Here is a 17,130-nt window from a genome sequence, read left to right as displayed (position 1 = left end):
CAAACATATGGTATTTGTCCTTCTCTGACTTATTTCGCTCAGCATTACACCCTCAAGTTTCATCCATGTTGCTACAAATGGCCATATTTCATTCTTTCTCATTACCATGTAGTATTCTATTGTATAGGAAACCACGTCTTCTTAATCCATTCGTCAATTGATGGACACTTAGGCTGGAATCAGATCACTCTGTGTCCCGAGCCAAAGTGTTTCTCTTCTCCACGGTCGGGGACAGTTCTATGAGATGTTTCAGCTGCTCTTTCTTTTCCTGTCAACTCACCTTGGCTCCCCACAAAGGGGGCTCCCTCACCCCCATGTCTCCAGATCCTGGCCAGTTTTTATCGTCCCCAGTTCGCACTCAGGCTATAAGGTTGTTTTCTCAGTGGATTCTGTCTCGTTTTCCTCCGAAACTCCTGGATTATGAAAGGGGTCTTATGGCTTCAGGCTTTCTCTGTTTGAGAGATGTGGGTGAGTGAAATGTATGGAGCTCATTACTTCTCTGCCATTTTGCTCCTCTCGTAGGGGAAACTATATTTAATTTCAACCATATTTCATGCTGTACACTGGTCTGTCTATTCAAATTTTTTTTTTGTTCTCTTGTCCATGAAGAAAGAAAGAGAAAGAAGTTATATTTATTTTCTATTTTTATAAAGAAGACTTTTTTCAATTTTTTCTGCTGTATTTTTCAGTTTTTGTTAATTTTCAAATTATTTTACTTTCATCATTTCATTTTATTCAAGCTTATGGTACTCACCTCTCAAACTTTCAAATTTCTCTTCTTTCTTTTTCTTTCCATTTCTTTTACTTCCTTTTTTTCCCTCTATTCTATCAAACTTCTTTCAACAACCACACCAAAACAGGCTTAGGATCCAGCATCATGTATTTGATTTTTTTGTGTTGTTTCTAATTTTAAAATTTCTACTTATTTATTTCATTTTATTAATTTTTTTCTTCCTTCAAAGTGATGAAATGAAGGAAATCACCAGAAAAGAAAGAAAAGGAAGAAATATCAACCAGGAACTTAATCAACACAGTTACAAACAAGATGACAGAATCAGAATTTAGAATCATGATAATAAGAATACTAGTTGGGGGAAAGCATACACACACACACACACACACACACACAATCCTTTTCTGTGGCAATAAAAGAAGTAACATCTATTCCGGATGAAATTAAAAGCTCTATAACTGAGATTCAATCTTGAATGGATGGCATNTCAGTGATACAGAGGACCAACTTCTGGAGAATATTGAAACTGAAAAGGAGAGGAAAACTAAGACAAAAGAGCACAATATAAGAATGAGAGAACTCAGTGACTCATTAAAAAAGAATAATATCCAAATCATAGGGGTCCCAGAAGATGGAGAGAGAGAAAAAGGGTGGAAGGTTTATGTGAGCAAATCATAGTGGAAAACTAGACCTCAAATTCCAGGAACACAGAAAACTCCCGTTAGATTCAACAAAAACCAAGCATCAAAAAGGTGTATGAGAGTCAAATTCAAAAAATACCCACACAAGGAAAGAATCATGAAAGCAGCAAGGGGAAAAAAAAGTTCTTAACCTACACAGGAATACAGATCAGGTTTACAGCAGACCTACCCACAGAAACTTGGCAAGCCAGAAAGGAGTGGCAAGATATGTTCAGTGTGTTGAATCAGAAAACTATGCAACCAAGAATTCTTCCTCCAGCAAGGTTCTCATTCAAAATAGGAGACAGAGACAGAGAGTTTCCCAGACAAACAGAACTAATGGAATCCGTGACCACTAATCCAGCCCTGCAAGAAATGTTAATGTGGACTCTAGGAGAGGAGAACAGATGAAACAACAGAAAAAAGACCAAAAGCAAAAAGACTAGAATGGGCCAGAGAATACCACCAGAAACTCCAACTTTACAGACAACACAATGGAAATAAGTTCATATCTCTCAGGACTCACTGTAAATTTCAATGGACTAAACACTGCAATCAAAGACAGGGGGTAACAGAATGGATAAGAAAACAAGATCCATCTATATGCTGTTATAAGAGACCCATTTTAGATCTAAAGACACCTTTGGTTTGAAAGTAAGGGGGGTGGGGTGCGCCTGGGTGTTACAATTGGTTAAGCGTCTGATTTCAGCTCAAGTCATGATCTCAGTTTGTGGGCTCAAGCCCTGCATCAGGCTCTGTGCAGACAGCTAGTTCAGAACCAGTAGCCTGCTTCAGATTCTCTCTCTCTCTCTCTCTCTCTGACCCTCCCCTACTCACGTTATCTCCTTTCTCTGAGAAATAAATTAAAAAAAAAACATTTAAAACATTTAAAAAAAGAAAATAAGGGAATGGAGAACCATCTGCCAAGCTAATGGTTGCCTAAAAACAAAACAGATCAAAACAAAACGTAACGAAATGAAATGAAATGAAACGAAAATAACTGGAGTGCCAGTCTTATATTAGACACTCTAGATGTTAAAATAAAGACTATAACGAGATGAAGTAGCTATTATATCATAATTAAGGGGTCTATATACCCAGAAGAGCTAACAATTGTAAACATTTATGCTCCAAACGTGAAAGAACCCAACATTATAAATCGATTAACCACAAACAGGGAACTCATTGACAATAATACCATAAAAGTAGAAGATTTTGACACTGCACATACACCTATGTACAGATCATTCAGCAGAAAATCAACAAAGAAACATAGGCTTTGAAAGGTACGCTGGACTGGATGTACTTAACAGATATATTCAGAACATTTCATCTTACAGCAGCACAATACACAGTCTTCTCAAGTGCACATGGAACATTCTCCAGAATAGATCACATCGGAGGATACAAGTCAGCCCCGAAACAGTACAAACACATCGAGATCATACCTTGCATATTTTCAGACCACAATGCTGTGAAACTTGAAATTGACCACAAGAAAAATATTGGAAAAACAACAAATACCTGGAGACCAAAGAACATCCCAGTAAAGAAGAAATAGGTTAACCACGAAGTTAAAGAGGCACAAAGAAGTACATGGGCTAATGAAAATGATAAGACTACAGCCCCAAATCTCTGGGATGCAGCAAAGGCATTCATAAGAGGGAAGTATGTAGTAATGTAGGCTTTTCTAAAGAAGGAAGAAAGGTCTCAGATACACAACCTCCCCTTACACTTAGAAGAGCTATAAAGAGAACTGCAAATAAGACCCCAAATCAGCAGAAGACAGGAAATAAAGGTGCCTTGTTAACCCTGAGGTCACATGCCCTATCTGTGTCATCCCCTATGCTAGATAAGATAAACAGAGGTGGTACCTCGTGTCTACTGTAAACAACCTTCAGCCCAGTACCAGGATTTTGTCGTGTAATAACCCAAACCCATAACCCCCAAAAGCTGCAAGACCCCTTTGCCCTCACATCCATGAGGTAATGTTCACAGTTGCATTGCCTCTTTGTGCACGTCCATCATCATAATTGTAAGCTTTCTGATCCTAATAAAAACGGGGCAAGGATCCTTATTCAGGGCTCTTGCCTTTTCTGGACTTTAACCATCTTTTGCATTTTAATCCCGTGTTCCGCTTTCTTGCCAGACAAGAAAGAACTTTAGACCCAGAGTCTAGGACGAAATGACACCTAGGAATAAGCCTAAAGAAAGAGGTGAGAAATCTCTACACTGAAAGCAGTAGAAAGCTTCTGAAAGAAATGGAAGAAGGCACAAAAATTTGGAAAAATATTCCATGCTCATGGATTAGAAGAACAAATATTGTTAAAATGTCATTACTACCTAAAGAATTCTACATATGTAATGCAATCCCTATCAAAATAACACCAGTATTCTTCACAGAGCTGGAACAAACAATCCTAAAATTTGTATGAAGCCAGAAAAGACTCCGAAGAGCCAAAGCAATCCTGAAAAAGAAAATCAAAGCAGGAACAACACACTTCTGGACTTCAAGATGTTTCCCAAAGCTGTAATCATCAGGATAGTATGGTACTGGCACAAAAAGAGATACTTAGATCCATGGAACAGAACATAGAACCCAGAAATGGACCCACAAACATATGGCCAAGTAATCCTTGACAAAGTAGGAAAGAATATCCAATGGAATAAAGGCAGTCTTTTCAGCAAGTGGTGATGGGAAAACTGGACAGTGACATGCAGAAGAATGAACCTGGAGTGCTTTCATACACCATACACCAAAATAAACTCAAAATGGATAAAAGACCTAAATTTAAGGCAGGAAGCCATCAAAATCCTAGAGGAGAAAACAAGCAAAAATCACTTTGACCTTGGCCGCAGCAACTTCTTACTCAACATGTCCCTGGATGCAAGGGGAAAAAAGCAAAAATGAACCATTGGGACTTCATCAAGATAAAGGCTTTTTCATGGTAAAGGAAACAGTCAGCAAAACCAAAAGGCAACTAATAGAATGGGAGAAGGTATTTTCAAATAACATATCAGATAAAGGGTTAGTATCCAAAATCTATAATGAACTTATCAAACTCAACATTTGGAAAAAAGATCCAGTGATGAAATAAGACAGAACTCATGAACAGACACTTTTCAAAAGAAGACATCCAGATGGCCAACCAACACATGAAAAAATGCTCGACGTCACTCATCATCAGGGAAATACATATCTAAACCACAATGAGATACCACCTGATACCAGTCAGAATGGCTAAAATTAACGACTCAGGCACCATAGATGTTGATGAGGATGCGTAGAAAGGGATGCGGAGAAATGCAACTCTTTTGCATTGATCATGAGAATTCGAACTGTTTCAGCCACTCTAGAAAACAGGATGGAGATTTTTCAAAAAATTAAAAGTAGAATTACCCATTGACCTAGCAATTGCACTACTACATATTTATCCAAAGGATATAGGTGTGCTGTTTTGAAGGGACACTTGCACCCCAACGTTTATAGCAGTATTATTGACAATAGCCAAAGTATGGAAAGAGTCCAAACATTCATCTATGGATGAATGGATAAAGAAGATGTGGTGATACACACACACACACACACACACACACACCCTGGAGTATTACTTGGGAATCAAAAAGAATGATATCTTGCCATTTGCAACAACATGGATGGAACTAGAGTGTATTATGCTAAGTGAAATTAGTCCGTCAGTGAAGACAGATATCACATGACTTCACTCTTGTGAAATTTGTGAAACAAAACAGATGAACATAGGGAAAGGGAAGTGAAAAAATATAAAAACAAGGAGGGGGACAATACATGAGACTCTTAAAAATAGAGAACAAGCTGATGGATGCTGGAGGGGTTGTGAGTGGGTGGGTGGATAAATGGGCAAAGGGAATTGAGGAAGACACTTCTTGGGATGAGCACTGGGTGTTATATGTAAGGGATGAATCACTGGACTCTACTCCTAAAATCATTATTGAACTATGTGCTAACTTGAATGCAAATTAAAAACACTGATGTGGTACAAACAATGCAGTAATAATCAGAATTAAAATTAAATGAAACCTTGCCATTTCCAACAACATGGATGGATTTAGAGTGTATAATGCTAGGCTAAATAAATGAGACAGATTTATACTTATGATTTCACTCATATGTGGAATTTAAGAACAAAATAAAGGAAAAAGAAAATATTCGAAATATTTAGAAATTGTAGAAATTATAATGACTAGTTTTCATTGTAATTTTGTAATTTATGAGTATCATTANCACTGCTCTAAGAAAATAAAGTCTTAACAACAACAACAAAGTCAAAAACAACAACATTTGCTGCTACTTCCTCCCCACACCCCATAGAGACTGCTGAGAGTGAGCACTTCTTATCCTTCTCTGAGAGGGGAAGAAACAGCTTTGAAGCCACCATTCATACCTGGGATGCTTAAAGGGACAATCTTCATTCTGTTGGGGTCACAGTGGATCCACCAGTATGCTCTCCATTGAGCTTCTAAGTGCAGGGGATACACAGATGGATGTCTTCAGTGCAACTCTGACATTTGAAGGAAGTAGGTACTTCATTACAGATAGGTCAAAGTCCAACTGGACTAAATTTAGAAAAACCAGATGACTAAATTTCTTAAACAGCTGAATGATTTTGTTCTTGGGTGCTGAGTAAATCTTAATAAAATCAGCTCACATATCTTGTATATCTCCAAATCTCATTCTTGGCCACAAAAATATATTCAAACTTCATAACCTGGCTCCCATAGCCTTTGGCAGGGAGGAAAACTTACTTTTCCAAGTTTTTGTACTATGACTTTAGAATCTATCTAAACTAGAGGTTTCATATTGATCCTATTTGCCCCATTATCTCCATTAAAACTTTGGTTTGATTTCTTTCATGTCAAATGGTCTCACCCCTCTGATTTTCATATCTTTGGATCACAAATTCTTTACAACCAAGGGCCTATTTTATTTCTACTTTCCTCTCTTCATGGCTGCATATTAGTGAAGCTGTAATGCACTTTGTATTTGTTTTTTTTTTTTTTTAGTAGTTATTAAAGATATGTGGAGTTGTCATTCCCAGCTTCTGATCACCATGGGCGAATTAGCAGGATCCACAGTGCTGAGATGATTCTGCCACTCAGGGAAAGAAATTAGTGTGTAAAACAGTTGTGTAGCTGTAGTGTGGGTAAATGTACTAGGTAGATTAATCTCTTGATAATATTAATAATCATAATGGAAAGTTGATAGTAATGATCATGATGAAAGAACCGGTCCAATCTCTTATGTATTGTACATGCTGAATTATTTTGCCTTCATAGAAACCCTAAAAAGTAGATTATTTTACTCTTCATGTTTACAGATGCAGAAAATGAAGCACAGAGATATGTAGGGACTTGTGTAACCGGGCAGCATACTGCGCAGTGGGCGGAGTATGAATGAATCTCAGTGGTGTGGCTCAGCCTCGAAGCCCTGTCACTGTGCTAACCTATCTCTCTGCTCTGTTTTCGTTAGGATGTTTGGAACAGAGGAAACCTGGTTTGGAGCCTGACTTTCTCCAGTTAAGGCTATAGTTCATCCCTTACCATAATCCTGAGGTTTTCACTGGCTAATTTGTCCTTTAGGAATTTTTACTCTTCTCTCTGCAGGTGGTTTCTATTCTAATACCATGCACATTGTGCCTTACATGAGTAATGACTTCATCCACATGTATCTTAAATGTAAAAAATTATGAGGCACAAGTGAGTATTTTGCCCATTCTTTACGATGTCCAGATAATTGAGATTCGATATTTAGGATGAAAGATAATCGTGGAATTATGAGAGAAGAGAATAGGTAGTACAATGTTAAAATGTTTTGAAAAAATACTAAACCAGAATGGGGAAATTGAGAGCTTGGAATATAAGAAAAAGGGGGAAATGTCACAGAAAAAGGGAAAAAGTAAAATCATAATAGGGAGAGTAGCAGAGGCTGAGACTTACATAGTTCTCACTTATTATGAGTTGCCTTTTTTTCATTCTATCTGCAGACTAACAATGATTATGTTTATTTTTTAAACGTTTTAAATGTTTTATTTATTTCTGAAAGAAAGATAAAGAGAGAGGGAGACAGCATGAGCAGGAGAGGGTCAGAGAGAGAGGGAGATACAGAATTGAAACAGGCTCCAACTTTGAGCTAGCTGTCAGCAAGTCAAATTCAGGACACAAAATGATAGTATATGATGATTTCTATGACAAACTGTACATGCTGTGAACAAGAACTTGAAATAGAGCAATCATAAACATATTATTTGGATCTATGGGATAATTTTCAGATGAAATGTTATAAGTATCCTGGAGAATTCAGGGTAAAATGAAAATTTATGAGTAAAAACACTATTTAGATTGTAGGCATCATTAGAATTTTATAGCATTTGAATTCATAGGCAGAGGGGCTCCGTATTCTGAGTTTAGTCCAACAGTACAGTCAAGATGGTAAACTGTTTTCCTCAGTTATGCCAACCTCAAAACTATCAGTCAAAGTTATATAATGACGTCAGTGAAGCTGACATTGAACAGGAGAAATGTAAGTAAAAGATTGTCAAAATGGAATTTTGTAAAGCGTATGTCATTTCAGATACTGACGGGGTAAGAGATGAAGGTGTCAGGGACCCAAAAATGAGTCAACTGAACTGAGAATATTTTCTTCTAGAGGGATTCTCCAACAATGTGAGTGTTTAATTATACTGGAAGAGTGTTTTTTTGAGATTTCAAAGCATGTAGATAAAATGCATAACACATGAACTATATGTGTGTATATTTGTGCATAAACAATATGTTGCTTCTTATGGAAACTCAGGATCATGTAAGGTAAATATTTGCACTCTATTTTTCATATGAAATCTAAATTTCAAGCCAGTTTAGTCACTTGCTCAAGTGAAATACAACTTCTACAGTTTTAAATCTTGGTAGGAATCAGAATTCTTTGAGGACATTTACTTTTTATTCTCAAATGCAAAGGCTTTGATCCAATGCAGTTAGTTTCTGACTCAACAGAGAGATCTCAAAAAGGCTTCGGCATCTGAAGATTTACAAAGATTCACAGAGGATTGAAGGCAGTTAGAGCAAACATAACATGGAGCAAAAGCAAGGAAATCAGAGTTCAGCCCACCAATCTTCCCAAGATGTCACTTGTTTTCTTCTCTTTGCAGATTCGGCTCTTGTCATCAACTGCACCTTACCTGCTGCCACCAATATTGTGATGAATAGCAGTGTGACCGAATTCATCCTCTTTGAGTTGACACAGGATGCAGGAAAGCAGAAGATAATATTTGGGGTCTTCTTGATTTTTTACCTTGTGACACTGTTGGGCAACTTACTCATTGTAGTGACTGTTAAAATAAGCAAGACCCTTGGGAGTCCCATGTACTTCTTCCTATTCTATCTGTCCTTTGTTGATGCCTGCTTTTCTACAACCACAGCCCCCAGATTGATTGTGGATGCCCTTTCTCAGAAGAAGACCATTTCCTACAATGAGTGCATGACTCAGGTCTTTGCAGCCCATTTCTTTGGGTGCATGGAAATCTTCGTGCTCATCCTCATGGCTTTTGATCGCTATGTAGCCATTTGTAAGCCCTTGCGATACACAACCATCATGAGCCGGTACGTCTGCAGCGTTTTGGTAATTCTAGCCTGGGTGGGATCCTGTATCCACTCTTCAGCACAAATTTTCCTGGCTTTGAGATTGCCTTTCTGTGGCCCCAACGTGATTGACCACTATTTCTGTGACTTGCAGCCCTTGTTGAAACTTGCCTGCATGGACACTTATGTGATAAATCTGCTAGTTGTTTCTAACAGTGGGGCCATATGCACGGTGAGTTTCATAATCCTGCTTATGTCCTATGTTGTCATCTTGTACTCTCTGCGAAACCACAGTGCAGAAGGAAGGCGAAAAGCCCTTTCCACCTGCACCTCCCACTTCATTGTGGTTGTCCTATTTTTTGGTCCGTGTATATTCATATACACACGCCCAGCAACCACATTTCCAATAGACAAGATGGTGGCTGTGTTTTATACAATCGGGACGCCCTTGCTCAACCCTCTGATCTACACACTGAGGAATGCGGAGGTGAAAAGTGCCATGAAAAAGTTATGGTGTCGCAAATTCTGTTGATACAGTATATTCAGAGATTCTAATGTATATTGCCCTAATAGCTTAGTTTTCATTCATGGACAGGAAAGCGGAAATATTCTTACTTGGGAAAATCAATTAAGAAAATTTAAGTCCACTACTATTTCATATATTTAATTGAATTATTAGAAATAAATATGAATAAATATATACCCCTTGTTCTTAGAGGATTGCATTAGAATAGGGTTACTTAAAGTTTGCATCCATTTTGAATAGGCTATGCTGGCTCTTACTTGAATTCTGTTGACAGATGCCCATATTCACATGATAATTTCACTTCCTGTACAAATTTGTCTTCACACAGAAATGTACTGACTAGTACAGAATGATTGTGTGTGTATGTGTGCACGCACTAATTCTTTTTTAGATTTTATTCTAGTCCTTAAGACTTGGACATAGAGCTAATCTATATGGAACTAGAACTTAGGAATGACTTTGTGGTTTTGACAACCTGGGACTTGGAGAAGATGTTCTGAGAAGCTTCTGCTGTGGACTCTGTGTCTCAGCCTGACTCACTGGGGCATCTACATGGTTGGACCCTCAAACTCCAAGAAAAGCTGGAAACCTCAGTGAAAACCCGGACTGTCACTGGAAAACATTCTCAAAGTTCTGTGAATGGGGGGAGGAGAGTTTTACACTTGGCAGTGATGGGCGGTATCCACCCGTCAGGAGCTTTTTGGTGAGGTGTCCTTCCCCTTCATCTTGATCTTCACATAGAAAAGGCAGTGGTTGGGGTGGGGGGTTGGCAGCAGAAATATGCAAAAGGATAACGGGTAGAAGGGAGTCTAGAGAAAAATGTAGAGTGTGGAGAAAGAAAAGGTGAAAGGAAAGTGGTAACTTTATCCCAGTGGGAGAGAAGAAGCTTTGCCTGTTTCATATTTGGAGAATCACTTTCTGGCTATCTGAACATTTGTAGGAAATAATATCGTTTCAGCTTACTCCTATAACATTAACCTAGTTTAGCTTGGCTTCCTTAGCTGTCATGTGGAATTAGACATCAGGAAAAACACTTTATGTATTTATTTCTTTATTTATTCATTCATTCATTCATTTATTCATTTAGATTCCTAGTAGTTTCAAAAATAAAATTTCAGATTCGTTGGGAAAATCCAGGATTGAAGGTCCGTGTTAGTGTTTTTCAGTCTTGGTCTTCTGGTTTTGTAGAAGAATGTTTCAAAATATGTATTTTCATTTTTGAATAAAACCTTATTGACATTTTAGTAAACACACTCTTTCTATAACCACCACTACCTCCACCACCACCACCACATCATAATCTCATAATTTAGTGCTGTCATGTGATGCTCCTTTGGTATTGAATTTATAGTTCCCATCAAATTGGCACCAAGAAAAATTACTTTAAGTGATATAGGCTAATGAGAAAAAAATCCAATGACTTTTATAAGTATGTGAAAAATTTCTATCAACAGAAGACCAAATGTTATCATGTCCCATCAAAATGTCCAAGATTCCTACATAGAAAGTGGTGGCAGAATAAATATTTAAGTTCCAAATAGGACATTTGTGTGACCTCCCAGTGCCATATATTTTTTTAAACATTTTATTTATGTGTGAGAGAGAGAGAGACAGTGTGAGCAGGGGAGGGTCAGAGAGAGGGGGAGACACAGAATCTGAAGCAGGCTCCAGGCTCTGAGCTGTCAGGACAGAGCCCGATGCGGGGCTCAAACCCATGAACCATGAGATCATAACCTGAGCCTAAGTTGGCCGCCAAACTGACTGAGCCACCCAGGTGTCCCACAGTGCCGTATTTTTAAGAGGCAATTACGTTTCATATTCTAAGTGAACACTCCAGATTTATCTAATTTTGTGTCTTGCAGTTTCATTTTTGAAGTATTTGAATCTGGTCATGTGAAGGCTATATTTAGTATAATTGGTTCTTAAGTAACCAAGACATAATAAAAATAAAATTCTTATCCCTTGTTGGTCCATAAAATTTAATATAGTGTTTGAAAGAAAATATGTTTATTAGTGCTCAGAAACCTTCGGGAATTTCTTCTCATGCTGAAATCATATAGATATCAGATTCCCTTAGATTTTAGGTAAGATCTCAGTTGGGAGGGATGGGCGAAGTGGTCAGGGGACAGAAAGGTCTTGCTTGACCTGGTGACTTAACAAACTGGCTCACTATTGCTGCTTCTGGAAAATGTTGAAAGCTTTTTATTTTCCTTCCTTCTGGGGGATTTTTGTAGGCTCTCTAATTTTAGTATCCTTGATGTGGAAAGAAAACATCTATTTTTTGGTCATAATGGTCCTTGTTAGCCCTTAGAAAGCCAGTGGTTGCCTTCCAAATTCTGTACCCTTTCCAGTGAACTCTTTTGGCCTGGTCCCTAGAAGATCTCCTTATGGTTTCTCTGTGACAGTCTGTGGGGAAACATCCAGGCATCTCTGCTTACAATGAGTTCTATTAATATGGAAATACTAATACTAATACTGATACTAATAATCAGCTAATATAGGCTGAGGTCAACCAGTCACCCTCACCTGATTCTAGTCAGTCTCTCTTCCTTTCTAGACTTTTCTTATCTTAGTCTGCTGAGGGTGCCGAAAAGTAGGGGCCCATGCTAGGTCCTCAGAGTAGCACTCCATCACACACATACACACACACACACGCGCGCGGGCACACACACACGTAACGTCTGGGGTGAGTGACATGCATGTCTCTACAGTGATTTACCTAAAGCTGTTTCCACAAATCATTCAATCACTTTATAACTTGACCAAGTTTGTATTCTTTATCTAGTTGTACGACACTTCTGTCGATCATTTCCTTTGGTTTGGAAACAGGCATAAGGTGATTTAGACACACAGTTCACATCCATTGTGTCTCTTCAACTTTTAAGTTTTAATAGGTTGCTACATAAGAAAGGCTATATTTAAATAATTTGTGTGAACACTGGACCCCAAGAGGATTTATTTCTATTAGAAAGTGATTGTAGACAGCACTGGAAGGGGTAAGATAGTGGAGCAGCAGGGAAGTTTTTTGCCTGTCTCAACCCTGAAATGCAACCAGATCAACACCAAACCATCTTACACTCCTAGAAAGTGGATTTGAGGATTACCACAACAACCTGCACTACTTGAAGCACAGAACTCAGCAAGTACGTGATGCAGAGAGGTAAACGGGAAGGAAAGCCGTGGACAGTAGGGAGCTATTTTTGCTTGTGGAGAGAAGACTGACAGGGGAGAAAGTACAGGAAAAGCACTCCCCCTGAGAGCAACTCGAGAGAAAGAGAAAGACTGGGAACACCTGCAAGGACTGAACAAGAAAGGGAGAAAGATAATGCAGAAAGGAGAGAGTTTATTTACCATTAAGTTTCTATAAACAGAGGAGAACAGAGTTTGAAACTCCACAGCTAAATATCTGGCTGAGCTCTGGTGGGAAGGACTAATCCCCAGGAGCAGACAGTGAGGTCTGAGGGGTCCTTAGACCACATGGGGAGAGGAGGTTTTCCTGCCGGGAGAACATTTGGTAGAGGCTGTGTGGCCTCCCCACAGGCAAAGGTCCTAGCAGACCCAGGATAACAGCCACGTTCACTGGCATTGGAACAAACAAGGACATTAAGGGGGAAGCTTGGCACCAGATGTGTGTTGTGATTTGCCATCATCACTGAATCACTGCCGCTACATGATTGCATGAACTTTTTCTGGTGTTGTCTGGTACCAGGTCGCACTCTCTGGGCATCTGCAGCATCATAGTCACACGAACATTCCTGGAGACAGGTTGGCACTGGACATTGCTCTGTGACACCCTTCCCGGGAGGTTCTGAGCAGGTCAAAGCTGCAGAGCTCTCAGAAGTGAGGGGTTTGGAAATGTAGTCCCATCTGAGATAAAACTCGGAAGCCAGGTGCCGTCTGGCAGGGTGATGGCTTGGTGGCAGGCAGTGTGGTTGCAAGGTGTGGATGGAAGCCTGAGACAACGGAAGGGTGCATGAGTGGTAGTGGGGGATAGCACAGAGTTCTGATACTAGAGACTGGGTAGCTGGAGTCTCCATTTTCACCCCTTCCAAGCATGGTCAGACACACCACAACATCCCACCCAAGCAAACTAAGCAGTGTCATCTAGTGGGCAATTAGAGCCATTATGCAAAGTCCCATCATACTGGACCAATGAGCTCTAGAGGAACACCACAAATTTCTCTGTTGTTTTGTTTACCAAGTATAAAGTGCTTCATAGCTTGACTTCTAGGGGAAACTGTACTTAATTTCAACTATATTTCATGCTGTACACTGGTCTGTCTATTCAATTTTTTCTTTTTGTTTCTTATCCATGAAGACAGAAAGAGAAATTTATATTTATTTTCCATTTTTCTAAAAAAGACTTTCTTCAATTTTTTCTGCTGTTATTTTTCAGTTTTTGTTAATTTTCAAAGTCTATTTTACTTTCATCATTTCATTTTATTCAAGCTTATGGTACTCACCTTTCAAACTTTTCAATTTTTTTTCTTTCTTTTTCTTTTCCATTTCTTTTACTTCCCTTTTTTTCTCTATTCTATCAAGCTTCTTTCAACAACCACACCAAAACAGACCTAGATTCCAGCATCATTTATTTGTTTTTTTTGTGTTGTTTCTAATTTTTAAATATTTACTTATTTATTTAATTCCTTTTCTTCCTATAAAGTGATGAAATGAAGGACTTAATCCCAAAAGAAAGAAAAGTCAACCAGGGAATTCATCAACACAGTTATAAACAAGATGTCAGAACTAGAATTTAGAATCATGGTAATAAGAATAGTAGCTGGGGAAAACACACACACACACACACACACACACACACACACAATCCTTTTCTGTGGCAATAAAAGAAGTAACATCTATTCAGGATGAAATTAAAAAGGCTATAACTGAGATTCAATCTTGTATGGATACCATGGTAGTAAGGATGGATGAAGCAGAGCAGCAAATCAGTGACACAGAGGACAAACCTCTGGAGAATAATGAAACTGAAAAAAAGAGGAAAACTAAGGCAAAAGAGCACAATATAAGGATGAGAGAACTCAGTGACTCATTAAAAAAGAATAATATCCAAATCATAGGGGTCCCAGAAGATGGAGAGAGAGAAAAAGGGTGGAAGGTTTATGTGAGCAAATCATAGTGGAAAACTAGACCTCAAATTCCAGGAACACAGAAAACTCCCGTTAGATTCAACAAAAACCAAGCATCAAAAAGGTGTATGAGAGTCAAATTCAAAAAATACCCACACAAGGATAGAATCATGAAAGCAGCAAGGGAAAAAAAAAGTTCTTAACCTACACAGGAAGACAGATCAGGTTTACAGCAGACCTACCTACAGAAACATGGCAAGCCAGAAAGGAGTGGCAAGATATGTTCAATGTGTTGAATCAGAAAACTATGCAGCCAAGAATTCTTTCTCCAGCAAGGTTCTCATTCAAAATAGAAGGAGAGAGAGAGAGAGAGAGTTTCCCAAACAAACTGATCTAATGGAGTCCATGACCACTATTCCAGCCCACAAGAAATGTTAATGTGGACTCTAGGAGAGGAGAAAAGATGAAACAAAAGAACAAAGATCAAAAGCAACAAAGACTAGAAAGGACCAGAGAATACCACCAGAAACTCCAACTTTACAGACAACACAATGGCAATAAGTTCATATCTCTCAGGACTCATTCTAAATGTCAATGGACTAAATATTGCAATCAAAGACATGGGGTAACAGAATGGATAAGAAAACACAATCCATCTATATGCTGTTTATAAGGGACCCATTTTAGATGTAAAGACACCTTCAGTTTGAAAATAAGGGGTGGGGGTGCTCCTGGGTTGTTCAGTTGGTTAAGTGTCTGATTTCGGCTCAGGTCATGATCTCATGGTTCGTGGGTTCAAGCCCTGTGTCATGTTCTGTGTGTGCTGACAGCTAGTGCAGAGCCTGGATCCTGCTTCATATCTGTATCTTTCTCTCTCTCTTACCCTCCCTACTCACGTTGTCTCTTCTGTCTCAGAAATAAATTAAAAAAAATTTAAAATTTTTAAAAAAAGAGAAAGTAAGTGAATGAAGAACCATCTATCATGCTAATGGTTGCCAAAAAACAACACAACACAACACAAAACAAAAGGCAACTGATGGAATGGGAGAAGATATTTTCAAATAACATATAAGATAAAGGGCTAGTATCCAAAATCTATAAAGAACTTATCAAACTCAACATTTGGAAGAAAGATCCAGTGATGAAATAAGACAGAACTCATGAACAGACACTTTTCAAAAGAAGACATCCAGATGGCCAACCAACACATGAAAAAAGGCTCGACATCACTCATCATCAGGGAAATACATATCTAAACCACAAGGAGATATCACCTGATACCAGTCAGAATGGCTAAAAGTAAAAACTCAGGCAACAATAGACATTGATGAGGACACGGAGAAAGGGGAACTCTTTTGCATTGATCATGAGAATTTGAACTGTTTCAGCCACTCTAGAAAGCAGGATGGAGGTTCCTCAAAAAATTGAAAGTAGAATTACCCTATGACCCAGGAATTGCACTATTACATATTTATCCAAAGGATATAGGTGTGCTGTTTTGAAGGGACACTTGCACCCCAACGTTCATATCAGTGCTATTGACAATAGCCAAAGTATGGAAAGAGTCCAAACATTCATCTATGGATGAATGGATAAAGAAGATGTGGAGATATATATATATACACACACACACACACACACACACACACACACACACTGGAGTATTACTTGGGAATCAAAAAGAATGCTATCTTGCCATTTGCAACAACATGGATGGAGTTAGAGTGTATTATGCTAAGTGAAATTAGTCAGTCAGTGAAGACACAAATCATATGACTTCACTCTTGTGGAATTTATGATACAAAACAGATGAACAGGGAAGGGAAGTGAAAAAATATAAAAACAGGGAGAGGGACAATACATGAGACTCTTAAATATAGAGAACAAACTGATGGGTGCTGGAGGGGTTGTGAGTGGGTGGATGGATAAATGGGCAAAGGACATTGAGGAAGACACTTGTTGGGATGAGCACTGGGTGTTATATGTAGGGGATGAATTACTGGACTCTACTCCTAAAATCATTATTGAACTCTGGATGCAAATTAAAAACACTGATGTGGTACAAACAATGCAGTAATATTCAGAGTAAAAATTAAATGAAACCTTGCCATTTCCAACAACATGGATGGATTTAGAGTGTGTAAATTAAGCTAAATAAATCAGACAGAGGAAGACAAATACCATATGATTTCACTCTTATGTGGAAGTTAAGAAAAAAACAAATAAACAAACAAAGAAAAAAGAGAAAAAATCTAACCTCTAAAATACAGAGAATAAAATGCTGGTTGTTGAAGGGAGATGGACAGCTGGGTGAAATAGGTAAAGGAGCTCAAGAGTGTACTTGTGGCGAGACTGAGCAATGTATAGAATTGTTCAATTAAAGAAGTGCATTTCATTGTTTAACTATTATTTAAGTTGCTTTAAAAATAAAAAATATTTAAAAACATCTTCATTTCTGTATTCTTTCTTTTCTCTCTTTACCTACTGACC

General features: G+C 38.4%; 1 protein-coding gene across 1 annotated transcript; it reads left to right on the top strand.

Annotated features, from left to right (window-relative positions):
* The first annotated feature begins 6,770 nt into the window (after window positions 1–6,770).
* Window positions 6,771–9,559, top strand: LOC144242575 (olfactory receptor 4C11-like). The gene is made up of 2 exons (XM_077777547.1): window positions 6,771–6,796; window positions 8,659–9,559. Exons 1-2 carry the CDS (start codon window positions 6,771–6,773, stop codon window positions 9,557–9,559), a joined length of 927 nt encoding a protein of 308 aa, XP_077633673.1.
* Window positions 9,560–17,130: the final 7,571 nt, after the last annotated feature.

The sequence above is a fragment of the Crocuta crocuta genome, unplaced genomic scaffold (assembly GCF_008692635.1).
Source record: "Crocuta crocuta isolate KB4526 unplaced genomic scaffold, BGI_CrCroc_1.0 scaffold1562, whole genome shotgun sequence".
Lineage (NCBI taxonomy): Eukaryota > Metazoa > Chordata > Mammalia > Carnivora > Hyaenidae > Crocuta > Crocuta crocuta.
The sequence above is the reverse complement of the archived record's forward strand: the minus strand, read 5'-3'. Positions and strand labels throughout refer to the sequence as shown.

What these genes read in the sequence shown, in the direction of transcription:
- LOC144242575 (XM_077777547.1), top strand. Translation starts at nt 6,771, where the DNA reads ATGCAGAAAATGAAGCACAGAGATAT. An exon ending in AAAATGAAGCACAGAGATAT is followed by an intron (nt 6,797 to 8,658) that starts GTAGGGACTTGT and finishes GATGAATAGCAG; the next exon opens with TGTGACCGAATTCATCCTCT.